Source organism: Dendrobates tinctorius, unplaced genomic scaffold (genome assembly GCF_039654945.1).
Source record: "Dendrobates tinctorius isolate UK_male_01 unplaced genomic scaffold, ASM3965494v1 ptg000232l, whole genome shotgun sequence".
Taxonomy (NCBI): Eukaryota; Metazoa; Chordata; class Amphibia; order Anura; family Dendrobatidae; genus Dendrobates; species Dendrobates tinctorius.
This window is the reverse complement of record NW_027361899.1, coordinates 13905396-13921877: the sequence shown is the minus strand read 5'-3', so window position 1 is coordinate 13921877 and position 16482 is coordinate 13905396. Positions and strand designations below refer to the sequence as shown.

At 41.2% G+C, this 16482-nt stretch overlaps 1 protein-coding gene across 1 annotated transcript in view; it reads left to right on the top strand.

Annotated features, from left to right (window-relative positions):
• Positions 1-16482, top strand: part of ALK (ALK receptor tyrosine kinase) — a 969161-nt gene that overhangs the window by 723671 nt on the left and 229008 nt on the right. The window contains exon 5 of the mRNA XM_073556354.1: positions 9050-9177. Coding sequence (XP_073412455.1) covers positions 9050-9177 — 128 coding nt within the window. The remainder of the gene's footprint in view (positions 1-9049; positions 9178-16482) is intronic.

Here is a 16482-nt window from a genome sequence, read left to right as displayed (position 1 = left end):
GATTTCACCTCCTGCACCTGGTTTCTGGAGCCTAGGGGGCCCAAAAGGTCCTTTTGGCTCAAACACTATTATTGTTCAAAACTTGCAATAATTTGGTGTTCTGTTGAAGATTTTGTGCTTCAGAGCTGTGTAAAATGTTTTTTTTATTTTTTTTATTTCTTCTCTCTGTTGTAGAGTATTAGCTTGTAAAGTTTGAGTTCTTGTTTATAATAAGTTGAAGCGGACATTACCAGAGATTCTTATTTTTTTCCCCTACATTACAGTGACCGGTCATAAGCAGCGATAAAAAGTTCACTCCCTTCTCTCAGCCCTCATATCTGCAGCTACTGTGTAGTATAGAGAAGAGTGTGATTACAAATACTTCCAGATCTTGTTTCTGGACAGTATTAGAGTAGGGGAGAGCTACAGTTACAGACCTGTTTGTAATTGCTTAGCTTTGCTATATTCTACCTCTCTCACACACTGCCTCTCATGAGGGGAGATCTGGAAGTGTTTGTAATGATGCTCAGCTTTACTATATTCTTCCTCTCCCCACACTGACTGTTATGAGGGGAGATCTGGAAGTGTTTGTAATGACCCTCAGCTTTACTATATTCTTCCTCTCCCCACACTGACTGTTATGAGGGGAGATCTGGAAGTGTTAGTAATGACACTAAGCTTTGCTTTATTTTCCCTCACACCATACTGACTGCCATGAGGAGAGATCTGGAAGTGTTTGTAATGACGCTCAGCTTTACTATATTCTCCTTCACACCACACTGACTGCCAAGTGGGGAGATCTGGAAGTGTTTGTAATGACACTCAGCTTTGCTCTATTCTCCATCACACCACACTGACTGCAATGAGGGGAGATCTGGAAGTGTTTGTAATGAAACTCATATTTGCTATATTCTTCCTCCCCTACATTGACTGTCATGAGAAAAGATCTGGAAGTCTTTGTAATGACACTCAGCTGTGCTATATTCTCCCTTCCCCACACTGACTGCCATGAAGGAAAATCTGGAAGTGTTTATAATGACACTTAACTCTGCTCTATACTACACAGTAGCTGCAGAGATATCAGGGTGTGGTCTTTTTTTCCCTGTACTGTTTAATAAAAGTGGAGAAACCAAGATGCATTACAGGAAGCAGGATCTTTGTTTTCCAACAGAAACTGAGGGCTTGGCTTTTTCTGTGCTTCTGCTCTCCATAATAGAGAGACACCCTTTCAGCTCAGGTAGGCAAGTCATTTGACAAATAGCAATGTATACTAGATAATGAAAGTAAGAATCAGCACCTATAGTGCTGGCAGAATAAGGATGAAGAGGAATGCTGAAAAATAGTGAATGGCAAGTTGCAGAGCACGAGTGTTGGTAACTTCTTCTTTATGTATAAATATCCCTTTAATATGTGTCCTTCTAGGGAAAAGCTCAAATGAGGATTTTCTCCCCAATAAGTAGCAGACACGTCCAGTTTGTTTCTAGAGTCTCTCTTCTCCGACCACTTCTGGTCCTTCTACCCTGAGTGAGAACTTTCACAGAATACATTATGAAGGTGTCACTCCCCCACTGGCACCGGCACATATTAATAGTTTGTTGTCATTACACCCACAATATGGCCACTGTGGATACTACCCAGTGCACTTAATTGGTTGATTATGCATCAATTACAAAAATATTAAAGCTTTGGCAGGAGCGGAGCCCCGGAGCAGTGGACAGCTGGGCCTCCGATAATGAGTTTTGCAATTCATTTACTTGTGTCACTGAGTAATAAACAAGCAGAGTCTGATGTTTGTTATCGGGTGATTATGTGATGGCTACAAGTGAGGAGGAGGATGATGGAGGGGTTTGGGGGTGAGGTGAGTGAGATAGCGGAGAACTAGTAAAAATGAGCATCCTATGGCCTTGCTATAGGGGACGTCTGGCTACAAATCTCTGCGCTGATACTTTGGAATGGGCCCCTGCTCTGATGTGTGAACAGGACTATGGCTCGAAATGCAAAGAACAATTGTTTTATTGGCTGACAGCAAGCAGAGATACTGATACAGGAGAAGAGCCTGCTGGACACTGCAACAAAATCAGTACCACCAGAAGGGCAGGAGACACCGATCACAGGATCGGGGCTGCGGACCGGTAGAATTGATGGAACCCAAGAAATAGGGCAATTCTCAGCACCAGAACGAGATGAGAAGGAGCTGCAGGCTTTATGATGGAGAAGATACGTGATACTTGTTACTTACTTCATGAAAATTACCATTATCACAATATTTTATATGAGCAAAACAATCAGAGGTCATTAGCAGCTATGGTCGGCAGGTATAAAAGCACTATAAATCCCAGCAAATTCTGGTTCAGATTCTTCAAAATAATCTGTCGTGTGTGTACATGAAGAATGACACAATGTCTGGCCATTATATTACTTCTGTCCTGCATTTTCACCATTTTTCTCCTCTGCAAGCTCTTTCTTTTATTTCCACTTGTCTCTGAGTTGGTGGGTGGAGGCAAGCTGCTATAATGTCTCACATACACAGCACACACAGGTGTGAGGGATTTCAGCTCTCTTGTCTCTATGTAACGTATGACCAGAAGCAGAATGGAGGACATTAAACACTGAGCTGTGGAGCTGTGAATCCTGCTCCAGTGTGAGATAAGCCTCTTACTAGAAAGGAGCAGCACAAGTACAGCAGTATTAAGCAATATAGCTGTGAATCCAACATTAGAATGAGCTGAAAGCAGTGTAGATTTGAATTTAACAACACTATAGTGACATAAAACACATACTAGAAATCAGTGTGGTGGACATTATACAGCAGTACTAAGCAATGTAGCTGTGAATCCAGCACTTTGCACAAGCTTAGAAATCAGCAACACTGATACTGTGCCTCTTAGCTCCTTTCATTTTCTCCTCTTCCCCTTTCCATAGACTTCAATAGGCAGCTGTATTCTTATCCCTCACTGTGCTGGCCGTCCTTAATATCTGGAGCAAAAGGAATTTTAGCCAATTTTTCTAGGTGAATGGTGAGGATAGGAGGCCGGAGGAGGGGAAGAAGTGGCAGATATATTTGCTTGTAACATAGATTTATGCAAAGTTTGTTAAAACGACAGTGACCATTATAAAGCAATAATATTTCATGATTTGTGTCTGGGCTATTAATGATGTGTAAGTCACTATATTGGCCAATCACAAATGTAACAACTTAAAGGACATAAATTCAAAGAAGAAACCAGAAAACACCAACACCAGGTCAGATCACGGATGCACACGCAGGATGCAGCAGATCCAAATTGTAAAGGCGGGAGCAGCACAGGTGCAAACTACTGATGAAAGCAGCCACTCACAAGCCTACCGATTTATGGAGGGGGTGGCTGCCTAGTAAAAAATGCACACAAATGAGGCTTGAATAGAACGCCAGTCACACAGGTATGTGTGATGCACAGTGTCCCGGCTTACAGCACTCATACTGTATAGTGCTGGGCAGCCCGCCTGATACTATTATGGGCATCATTGATAGGCTGCAAGCCGGACACTGTGCATCACACATACCTGTGTGACTGGCGTTCTACTCATGCCTCATTTGTGTGCATTTTTTACTAGGCAGCCACCCCCTTCATAAATTAGTAGGTGTGTCATGGTATTAGTAATCAGAAGGAAGTTTTTTTCCCAGGAATTGAAGTGCATCTTATATACAGAAAGATTATACATTAATGTCCCTTCTGCCTGCCTTCTGCACCCTTATTGTACTTGAATCTGTCAAAAAGTCATAGGATGTTCCCCTATTATATCCAACTAAAGCTTGAAGGCACAGGAAATGTATATGGCTGCTGTGACTATACCTACCACTAGATGGAGCTATATATTATTGGACTGAGAGCAAGTGATTGGTGATCAGTGCTGAGTGCACGCCATGTGGTCATAGGTGGTATTGCAGGCAAAAAGCATGAAGGATGATAAAATGAACTGCAAATCTGTGATAACCTAGAGGCAAAAAAAATCTTCCCGGTTTCAAAATAAGTTCTCTGTGCGCTGATTTACTGATGAGTGTTTGCTTCTATACCACTGACAATCTGAGCAAGGTGGCAGCCCAAACCTCACCCAAGATACTGAAGGAAATGAGTTTTAGATGACCTCTAATACTCTAACAAACATTGCTGCTAAGCTGATGTCAGTGATCATATGTGCCCTAATGGATCAGAGCTGCAGTGTAAACCATGAAGGAAGGAAGAAAAAATAGAACAAAAAATCAGTGTAGTAAATTAGCTGCAGATAGAAAGACCACAACTGGAATTTATTGCATTAGTGTAAAACCTCCAGAAAATAAAATTTATATTATCCTAGATCACATACACTAATAAATGTAATTCTACTAAATCATTATATTGCACTTTATATTGAAAAATGCTTTTAAATATGTTAAATATAATAATAATAATAATACAAATTTCACGATAAAATTATTTTCCACAAATCACGAGCCGGTATGAAGTGATGTGTGCATAAAGGTCGCCCTAAAGTCTGCAGCAAGAACAGTCATCTGATTAATGTGCCGCTTATTTTCCTCCATAAGTATCATTCATTTCAGTGGCATCTTTCAGAATTTATATCTATCGCCATCTTGTTACATTCTGACCTAGTATATGTATTTTAACTTTTTTTCTTTTGCATTAAAGTGCAGAGTCAGCGACTTGTAAGAGTAATCCCGGAGAGTGCGCTGATTTGAGCAATCTCCATACAAACAAAACCTTTTAAAATAACAATTATTTATGAGGCTCAGGGCACAAGGCAGGAAAACCAATAGAAAATTATAATGAACAAGTAACCACTTAACGAGAGGAATAAAGTCACAGTGTTATACAAGATTTATGCACGAAGCTTGAATATAACGGAGGAAACTTCACCTGAACAGGGCTCTATCTACCATACTACTGCCCCATATATGCAGGAATATAACTACTATAATACTGCCCCATATATGCAGGAATATAACTACTATAATACTGGAATATTACCATTACAATACTGCCCCTATGTACAAGAATATAACTACCATAATACTACCCCCTATGTACAAGAATATAACTACTATAATACTGCTCCTATGTACAAGAATATAACTACTATAATACTGCCTCTATGTACAAGAATATAACTACTATAATACTGCTCCTATGTACAAGAATATAACTACTATAATACTGCTCATATGTACAAGAATATAACTACTATAATACTGCCCCCTATGTACAAGAATATAACTACTGTAAAACTGCCTCCTATGTACAAGAATATAACTACTATAATACTGCTCCTATGTACAAGAATATAACTACTATAATACTGCTCATATGTACAAGAATATAACTACTATAATATTGCCCCCTATGTACAAGAATATAACTACTGTAATACTGCCTCCTATGTACAAGAATATAACTACTATAATACTGCCCCTATGTACAAGAATATAACTACTATAATACTGCCCCCTATGTACAAGAATATAACTACTATAATACTGCTCATATGTACAAGAATATAACTACTATAATACTGCCCCCTATGTACAAGAATATAGCTACTGTAATACTGCCCCTATGTACAAGAATATAACTACTATAATACTGCTCCTATGTACAAGAATTTAACTACTGTAATACTGCCCCTATGTACAAGAATATAACTACTATAATACTGCTCCTATGTACAGGAATATAACTACTATAATACTGCCCCTATGTACAAGAATATAACTACTATAATACTGCCTCCTATGTACAAGAACATAACTACTATAATACTGCTCCTATGTACAAGAATATAACTACTATAATACTGCCCCCCTATGTACAAGAATATAACTACTATAATACTGCTCCTATGTACAAGAATATAACTACTATAATACTGCTCCTATGTACAAGAATATAACTACTATAATACTGCTCCTATGTACAAGAATATAACTACTATAATACTGCTCCTATGTACAAGAATATAACTACTATAATACTGCCCCTATGTATAAGAATATAACTACTATAATACTGCCCCCTATGTACAAGAATATAACTACTATAATACTGCCCCCTATGTACAAGAATATAACTACTATAATACTGTCCCTATGTACAAGAATTTAACTACTGTAATACTGCCCCTATGTATAAGTATATAACTATTGTAATACTGCTCCTATGTACAAGAATATAACTACTATAATACTGCTCCTATGTACAGGAATATAACTACTATAATACTGCCCTTATGTACAAGATTATAACTACTATAATTGTGACGAACAGCGCGGCCAGTGCCGCAAATACACCACGATCCCACCACTGACACGGGTTTATCAGCGGACGGAGGGACACAACGCACTGCCGGCCCACGGCTATCACAGGCACAGTGGGGGCTTATCTTAGTTATCGCACCACTAGCACCATGTGACCAAAACACAGCAAGCTAATCTTGCTCTAACAATTTACCGCAGGGGGGTATTTTGGATGCCCCACCACTGCTAACAACCTTCCAAGAACTGCAGGGATTTATGTTTATCCCACATTCTCAGTTCCACTTTGGAACTCGCAGCTCTCCGGCGCCCCCCTTGCCCTCAGGTCAGTCAGGGAACTGTACCTAGGATAATTAGTTGCCGGACGGTCTGCTTGTTGTGCACGGCCAATCGGACTGCTGCAGTAAGGGAATTATCAATGCTGTGGCCTCAACCACTCATCCAGCAATATAAGACCCTTCCGGACTGCCAACCAGCATAACCAACCGCACACACCACGCTGCCACCAGCCACGCTTTACTTAATCAAAGAGTTAATTAAGAGGGTCCATGGCAAACCCCCAAATTAGTAGCGATTATCTAGAAAAGGCACATAGTTCGTTTCTTAGAGCATGGAGACAGAGCGAATAGATTTTTATCATTTATTCCCAAAATGTGGGCAGTAATTACATAGATAAAAGTTGCTATAAAGTTGAGACATTAAATATGTACAATGCAGTATAAAACAAAAGGATTAAAACCACAGATTAGCACTTACATTTGCTTAGGTGGTATTAGGCAGACCATTTGGCTGTGGGATGGGCCGCTTAGCTAAACACCCCCACTCATCTGGGGTTCTTGTCAGCACGGACTCTGCAGCTCCAACTGACTGGAATTTGGTAGGGAATAACTTATAGCCTAGGGTCTGTGACTTCACGAAATGAGCGGTCTGGTGAGGTCCAACCCCCCTTTCTCTAAGTTATAATTTGGCTACAAAACTTAGAATAACTATATCTAAATGAGAAAAACCCATACCAACACACATAGGGCATCATTGTTTGTGATTTATCGAATAGAATCCAACAACACTAATCATGCCATAATTAAGACACTTCATTTGGGAGCAATCCATTTCAATTTCTGAAGGTCCGAGAACCTCGTAGGAGCCACCGTAGCGAAGCCGGGTCCACTCAGATCATAGAAATGTCCGTTTCATTTTTCTGCCGGGGCCCATGCTAGCTTAGTTTAATATCTCTTTATACTTTTCATTTGGCCTGTCAGAGAGCAAAAGAAATGCTTTCCCTTTAGCTGTGCAGGAGGGGGAGGAGGAGAAGGCTTCGAGAGGAAATGCCCGGTATCAGGTTTCAGATGCAGGCAGAGAGCTGTACACACACACTGCTGCTAGGGGGGCAAAAGGAGGGGACTGCAAAAGCTGACAGGCTACTTTCTCATAGAATGAAGGATTCTAGAAGGTTACAGAAAACATCATACTTTATAGACATTTTACATTACACCTCCCCCCTTTAGAGGGCGCTACGGAGGCATTACCTGATGGTAATCGGCCATGCGCACCTCAGCGGGTTCGCCCCGGTGGGACAACCCAGCAGCATTTTCATGTTCTCTGCCCTTTTTGTGTTGCACAGTAAATTCGTACTGTTGAAGGGCAAAGCTCCAGCGGAGCAACCTTCCATTGGTTCCGGACACAGTGTGCAACCAGCTCAGAGGTTTGTGATCGGTAACCACCGTGAAGGTGCGCTCGTACAGGTAGGGCTGCAAACGTAAACAATAATACTGCCCCTATGTATAAGAATATAACTACTATAATACTGCCCCTATGTACAAGAATATAACTGGTATAATACTGCTCCTATGTACAAGGATATAACTACTATAATACTGCTCCTATGTACAGGAATATAACGACTATAATACTGCCCCTATGTATAAGAATATAACTACTGTAATACTGCTCCTATGTACAAGAATATAACTACTATAATACTGCCCCCTATGTACAAGAATATAACTACTATCATACTGCCCTCTATGTACAAGAATATAACTACTATAATACTGCCCCTATGTACAAGACTATAACTACTATAATACTGTCCCTATGTACAAGAATATAACTACTATAATACTGCCCTTATGTACAAGAATATAACTACTATAATACTGCCACTATGTACAAGACTATAACTACTATAATACTGTCCCTATTTACAAGAATATAACTACTATAATACTGCCTTGTATGTACAGGAATATGCCTCCTATGATACATTGTTTTGTGTCTGGTGTATAATATGAGTCTGTCTTAGTTCTTTCCTTTTATCTAATTATCTTTCTCAGCTCTCAGACTGTCAGGGGATGGATGGATGTTGCACACAGACTTGTGATTTAACCACTGAACACATCCTCTATTTAATAGGACATAGTATATTACAGACTTTGCTTGTGTCTCTGGGGCCGGGTTCTCTGTGACTCTTTGCATCACCAGGACATATATGTAGTGGGAAGAATAGCCCTTGTGTTCAGGAATTAAAGGGCCGGCATGCATTCTGCTGGTGAGGACCTGATGAGATTAGGCGGGTAATTGCTGCTGGTTTTGGTAGAGGGAAACTCATTCACAAAGTTCCAAAACTTAGAAGGCCGTCGGCCAATTCATACGATGCTGCTGACCCGCCATCATGGTGGCTCGGTGGCCATGTGGGTGCAGGCCACGTCTGGCGGGAAGAACAGTTACCTGCGTTCTCATCAGCCTTTCCCTCTTGTCTCTTTTTCTCATTTCTACTGATCACAGATGGGCGACTATTGGAGGACCTGTTGGATTCAGAATGAAACCCTTCCGGATCTCTTTGGAGTATATGGATGAAAGGGGCCCGAGCGTCGCTGCTGTAGATTCCGTCACTATGAAGAACTGCACTAAAGGTAATGACCCGCTGATTATTATCCGCACACAGTCCGCCACTTATTTCCCGTGATATTTATTTATTTAAAATGATTTTGTTTTAACACAATTTGTTATTAATCGTTTGCGGATATAATCCGTGTAGTGACGTTTGAAAGGATTTAATGGGCAAATTACATTTTAAAGATGAAGTTCCAGTTCTACGTCTTTTTTTATACTTGGTATTTCGAATCTTCACCACATTCGAAATGCAGTTTTTAGGTTATTTGCGCCGGTTGAGTATTTGCTTGCAGAAATCTCTGCATCTCTTGGAAGAAAAAAAAAACGCATCAAAAACGCATGGTGTGCACATAGCCCTACTGTCAGTGAATGAGGACGCGCTTGTTTCCATTCCTGGGCAGAAATCCTGTACCTGCTTATTCCTGCTATCAGCTGAGATGTGGATACAATAGTATCTGAGCTGCTCACTACAGCAGCTGCATAAATATCTCTGGTAGTTTGCTACAGTGTATCAGGCATAGATTGGATACAATTGCTCCATCTTCTGCAGGTCTCACTGTGTACAGGATTACTGATTCCTCATTCACTGACAGCAAATAGTGTATCGTGTAAGTGATATGGAATTGTAACATAAAGAGGATAAATGCTGTTGCCGACCACTGTGCTGTGCGTGACCGTAGGGGAAAGAGAATGACGGCGAGCGCCAAAGAGAGTCCAGCGCAGACCCGGCCATAACATCGTGGATGTGACATGGACTCGAAATTAGATTTATATCGCTGTACACAGTTTTCTTTGTAGCTGAGAACAGTGAAAATCTCAGTGAGGTCAGGCACGTATTGTTTTTACCATAGAGAGATACTGCAGCAATTTTTTATCTACCAGTTTCTTTACAGGCATCATGATCGCTGTCTCCAATGGGCTCACAATGTAAATTCCCAGTTTGTTTGGAGGAAACCCACACAAACATGAGGAGAACATGCCAACTCCTTCCAGTCCTTGGTGGGATTTGAACCCAGGAACCCAATGCTGCAAAGCACTGAACCACCGTACAATGCTAACCTCTGAGTTACTGCACAGTGCTAACCACTGAGCCATCATGCAGTGCTAATCACTAATCCACTGTACAGTTTTAGCTACCTAGCTACTGCACAGTGCTAACCACTGAGCCACTGTACAATGCTAACCACAGATCCACTGCACAGTGCAAATCACTTTGCCACTGCACAGTGCTAACCACTGAGCCACCATACAGTGTTATTCACTGATCCGATGTACAGTGCTAGCCACCTAGCCACCTTACAGTGCTAACCATTAAGCCACTTCACAGTGCAAATCACCTATCCACCGTACAGTGCTAACCACTGAGCCACCATACATTGTCAATCACTGGTCCCATGTACAGTGCTAACCACCTAACCACCGTATAGTGCTAACCACTGAGCCACTGCACAGTGCTAACCACTGATCCACCATACAGTGATAATCATGGACAAAATGCGTGACACACACTGATGACACATGGATGACATCCCCTGACGAAGCCGTACAGGTTACGGCGATACGCGTGGGGTAATGGTCCTGGGTATGGCATCCGTGAATCTTTATTTCCATTGTGACTATTGATTGTCTTGGTGGCAGTTTTAGATATTGTTTTGCTTTACTACGTGTCCTGGCACCACTGACATGTGGAGTTAACTTCTCTTTCCCCTTCTCCTTGCTATCTGGGCTTATTAGGGTCCTAGCATGAAAACTATATAACATGGATTTTTGTTTGTGGTTGCTTTATTATGGGCTGGGCTTGGTTTAGGGTTATTTAGTCCTCATGAGCCTGGGAATAGGGAGGGATACTGCTATAGTGCTATAGTGTCGCTGGATTATATGCTCAGATTATATGGACTTATACGTATGACATTTTTGTATTGATATGCATTTTAGGTACCATGGATGCCATAGTTTTGTGATTTTATCATGTTTTTATTGTGTATAACTCTTTTGAATCAATAAAAATTACTTATTTCAGTCGTCACTTTAATTGGTGCAGTGTGCGCTTTTTTTGCAGTGGTGCTTTTTCTTTTCCTTTTTCTATTGTCATTATTCCACTGTAGCGGCACCTGGCCATATCACTGATGTTGCTATCATGCACAGCTGAGTGCGCCAACAATTGTATCTTGTATTTTCCATGTGTCATCAGTGTGACATGTACCAGCGCCTGGGAAGAAGCGATACAGTTCACTCTGTTCCCAAGCTGCTGAAGGCATCTCTCATCAGTGTCTCCTGGTCTCCCTGTGATCAGTGTGAACAGGCGACAATGATGGGAATTGTATTCAACACCCATTGTGTACATCCTGTGGAAAAGAAGAAATTAAATTTAAAAAAAGGTGTGGGCTCCCACATTTATTTAAAAATAAAAAACAAGGTTATACTCACCATTACACCTAATCCATTGAAGCCCTTGTCTCCTGCAAAAGACAGTAAATAATGACCATATACTCAGCTGTCAAAAATAATCAAAAATAATAAACAACCATATTCCTCACCTGTCAGGCATGAAGATAATCATCTGATGCCCATGTCCCCTGTAAAAAAATAAAAAAATAAAATAAACAACCATATCCCTCACCTGTTCAATGTAAAGATAATCCACACTGTCCCACACTGTAATCCATCTCTGCGACATCTGGTTTACAAACTGCTATGATTCGACCGTTCAGGCTGAAAACCAGAATACAATGAGGTGCTGCAATCTCAGCTTCAGTGATGAGCGATGACATCATAGATTTGCTATGGATTTTTCTTTAATTTGTTACTGCTTTCACAACATGCAAATGACATGTTTGTTATGTGGTGACACCTTAAAGTTGCTTAAATTTACACAGTGTATTTTTAGTTCTGACAACTGTGATATATAAATGGTTCACAAATTTGTAATTGCCCAGGATTATGAAAAACAAGACTGGAGTCATTAAAAAAACAGCGCCACCACAGTCGTTAGGTTATGTCTGGTACTGCAGCTCATCTGTGTTGAATTGAAGAGGCTGCAATATCACAAACAGTGCACCAGTGTAGTGATGTTTTAGGCAGAGAATCAGCCGTGTTTATCACGTATGGACAGCTCCTTTAATAATACCTAATCCATAGTCCTTAGCTTATAATAGAAACTGGAGATGTGTCAAAAAAAGTTGTGGTCACAGTGGTCCAGAAGGTTACAGAAACCATCATTCATCCTATTGGAGAGCCCTAAAGTCAGGGGTTTCCCAGTCTGAAAGGGCTGATAACAGAGAACAATAACTTCTATCCACCTGTACTTCAGACTGCAGGTCCAGTGTCTTATTTAGTGCAGGAGATGAGCAGGACGTGAGCCACCTGTGCTGTGACCTTGTGTCTCCTCTCCTGTGTTTCATCCTCTCATATTTCACTTTTCCACCGCACAGAGATGCCGGGTTTTCCAGATGTGGCGAATCCAATGCATCATCCTCTGTGATCGTGGATATAAATAAGACGTGGTGCCTGCCGCAGATAAATCATCTCACGGACCCATCTCTGAAGTCTCTTTACCTGCTGTGTTCTAGCTATGGGAAAGTAAATATTTGGCCACGTGGGATTATTTTTATAGACTTGTCACTTAGACTGGTTTCACACTTGCGTTTTTTTGCGCTGCTTTTTAGCGCAAAAAAGCATGCGTTTTTTCCCCTATACTTTAACATGGGTGCGCGTTTGTATGGGCATTCCTTTTTTTGCAGTGTGCGCTTGGGCGCACAAAATGCATCCTGTTGCATTTTTTGTGCGTCCGACTTGCCCCAAAAAAACGCATGCGCAGCAATGCGCTTTTTTTTTACAGCAAAACACCCATTAAAGTCTATGGGTGCGCATACGTGCGCATTGTAATGTGCACGTATGCGCAAAAAACGCATGCTTTTTTTTTAAAAAATGCACCAAAACCCACAAAAAACGCACACAAACGCATGATGCGTTTTTTTTCATGCGTTTGTGTGCGCAAAAAATGTGCAGCAAAAAAACGCAAGTGTGAAAGTAGCCTTAGACCCTGGACTCCTGCTCAGGAGGCGACAATAAGACCTGACCACACAACATGAAGAGCTGATGTGGGCAAGAAACAGTGGCTGTATGAATGGACATGTGCTTAGCTCTAGAGGTGGCTGTATAAATCTGTATGTAGTGAGCGCCCTCTAGTGGTGACTGTATAAATCTGTATGCAGTGAGCTCCTCCTATTGGTAACTGTATAAATCTGTATGTAGTGAGCTCCCCCTAGTGGTGGCTGTATAAATCTGTATGTAGTGAGCTCCCTCTAGTGGTGACTGTATAAATCTGTATGTAGTGAGCTCCTCCTAGTGGTGGCTGTATAAATCTGTATGTAGTGAGCTACCTCTAGTGGTTGCTGTATAAATCTGTATGTAGTGAGCTCTCCCTAGTGGTGGCTGTATAAATCTGTATGTAGTGAACTACCTCTAGTGGTGGCTGTATAAATCTGTATGTAGTGAGCTCCTCCTAGTGGTGGCTGTATAAATCTGTATGTAGTGAGCTCCTCCTAGTGGTGGCTGTATAAATCTGTATGTAGTGAGCTCCTCCTATTGGTGGCTGTATAAATCTGTATGTACTGAGCTCCTCCTAGCGGTGGCTGTATAAATCTGTATGTAGTGAGCTCCTCCTAGTGGTGGGTGTATAAATCTGTATGTATTGAGCTCCTCCTAGTGGTGGCTGTATAAATCTGTATGTAGTGAGCTCCTCCTAGTGGTGGGTGTATAAATCTGTATGTAGTGAGCCCCCTCTAGTGGTAGCTGTATAAATCTGTATGTAGTGAGCTCCCCCAAGTGGTGACTGTATAAATCTGTATGTAGTGAGATCCCCCTAGTGGTGGCTGTATAAATCTGTATGTAGTGAGCTCCTCCTAGTGGTGGCTGTATAAATCTGTATGTAGTGAGCTCCTCCTAGTGGTGGCTGTATAAATCTGTATGTAGTGAGCTCCTCCTATTGGTGGCTGTATAAATCTGTATGTACTGAGCTCTCCCTAGTGGTGACTGTATAAATCTGTATGTAGTGAGCTCCTCCTAGTGGTGGCTGTATAAATCTGTATGTAGTGAGCTCCTCCTAGTGGTGGCTGTATAAATCTGTATGTAGTGAGCTCCTCCTAGCGGTGACTGTATAAATCTGTATGTAGTGAGCTCCCCCTAGTGGTAGCTGTATAAATCTGTATGTAGTGAGCTCCCCCTAGTGGTAGCTGTCTATATTAATATATGAGCTCACTCGTGGTGGTATAAATCAATATACAGGGTACTCCCTTACTTGCAGCTGTCAGGAGCCAAAGTTTTAGTATCTTACATGTGAAGGAAAGATATGGAATGGATTTGTAGCTCTTAGTGACAATTTATCAAAGTGTTCATGCTAAAAACCATTAAACAATTTGGAGTTTGGGCTGAAAGACATTCCTAAAGTCGCTGTAAAGATTTTTCCAACACATATAAGTGTGATTCAAAAGTGCAGATCATCAGATATTTACTTAAGGCATTGTCTTTAAATGGTTACTGTGATTTCAAGAAGTTTTGCATAACTTAAAAGTGCAAGCAAATATAGGAAACTGTACGATCTATCGGAGAAATCTGCTTCTCTCTCTACATAGTTTCGTTATTTACTGGTAGAAATCAATTTTGCTCATAAGATGGATTGCCATGTCACTTATCTATCACACTACAGCTGCATATTGAAGTCTCTAGAGAGGGGAGGAAGAGTGAAAAAGAGATAAGACAGAGATAGATCATGCTGCTGCTTTCTAGTAAGTGTTTCATCCCATTCCAGTGCTGGATTTACAGCTGCACTGCTCAGTACTACTGTATCATGTCTTCCATGACACTGCTGTATATTTTAAGTGATCTGTTTGCCAGGTTTTCCTAATATAAACTAAAGCCACCGCCTTTAACTGCTGTATTACTGTAGTCCATCGGTCTGTATCTAAGCCCCCGCTCCTCCTGCATATGCCAAAAAATACCTTACTTACCTCTATGCATCGCCTAACTAGAGGGAAAAAAAGTTGGTTACCCAACTTATGACCACTAACTCGTAAAACTATGGAATGGACCTTAAAGGGGTGGTTTGATTTGTGTAGTTTTTTTTTTGTGATGTTCTCCCAGAGATCACTTGATTGCAGAATGGATTGATGCTGGGACCTCCAATGATCAGCTGTAAGAAACAGTTAGAAGGGCTCAGGTGTCCTAAAATGCTAGTGATCCACCGCAGCACCATAAGGATTGTCTTATTCCGGTCCTCCCTGCTTTTCCCTTACTACACTGCCTGTACTGTACAGATTAAGTGTCAGCCAACTGTCAGTCTTCACTGTAGTTCTGGCCTTTAATTCATGAATCAGGAAGATCAGGATGCACATGAGGCTTATTTCTTTTATCATACCATGATTTGATCTGTGGCTCTATCGCTTTAAAACCCGAATGTAGGACATGTGAGACGAGCTCCTGCTCCACATCATGACCCCATCGGATCATCTGTGCTTCTGTGACCGCACAGTTTCTTAGAAGGCCAGGACCTGCCAGGAAGCCGCTCCTGTTTTCTCCGATAATAAAGCTTTTCCTGCTGCAGCATTTTAATATGCAAAGCGCGTCGGGTTCACTGGAAATCTCGCTGCCTAAGGAAAGTTTTTATGTTTTCTCTAAAATGAAAAGATTAGTCACCGTGTCTCTCCCGGACATCTGTGTGATGATGTGAACCTTGGCGGCGGCTCTCCGCCATCAAATCTCTTCTGTCTGTGTGTTTTTTATTATTGGAATTATTCGCTAACACATTTTACTTCATTATGGAATTGCCAAAAAATAGACAATGTGCAGAGACATCGCCGGGCGCCAGAGTAGTCATCCCCGCAACCGGCGCCGCGCTCCGCGGTCCCTTTATGATCACTGTTATCTGGTACTGTCAGCGTGAATTTATGAAAGACGTACGCCACAATTATGGCACAAAGGGACAATAAAAGCAGGGACTTACTCTGATACTTGTCACAAATTGGTGAAAATTTGCTCGTCTACCTCTGTTCGTAACGAAAGTTGATTTCTTGGGCACAGATCGGACCAAGATGCGCCAAATATTCGAAACAACGCTCACTTTATACTCCAGTGCAATACACATTCTCAAATGTTTACCCCATGCTGTATTACAGGCTGCAGCGTACAAGGACCAATGTGATAATGGTAAATACAAAGCATACAGTGGCTTGCGAAAGTATTCACCCCCTTGGCTTTTTACCTATTTTGTTACTTGGGTGTAAATATTTTTGTAATTCGATTTGTATGTGATGCATTCAGCACTAAAT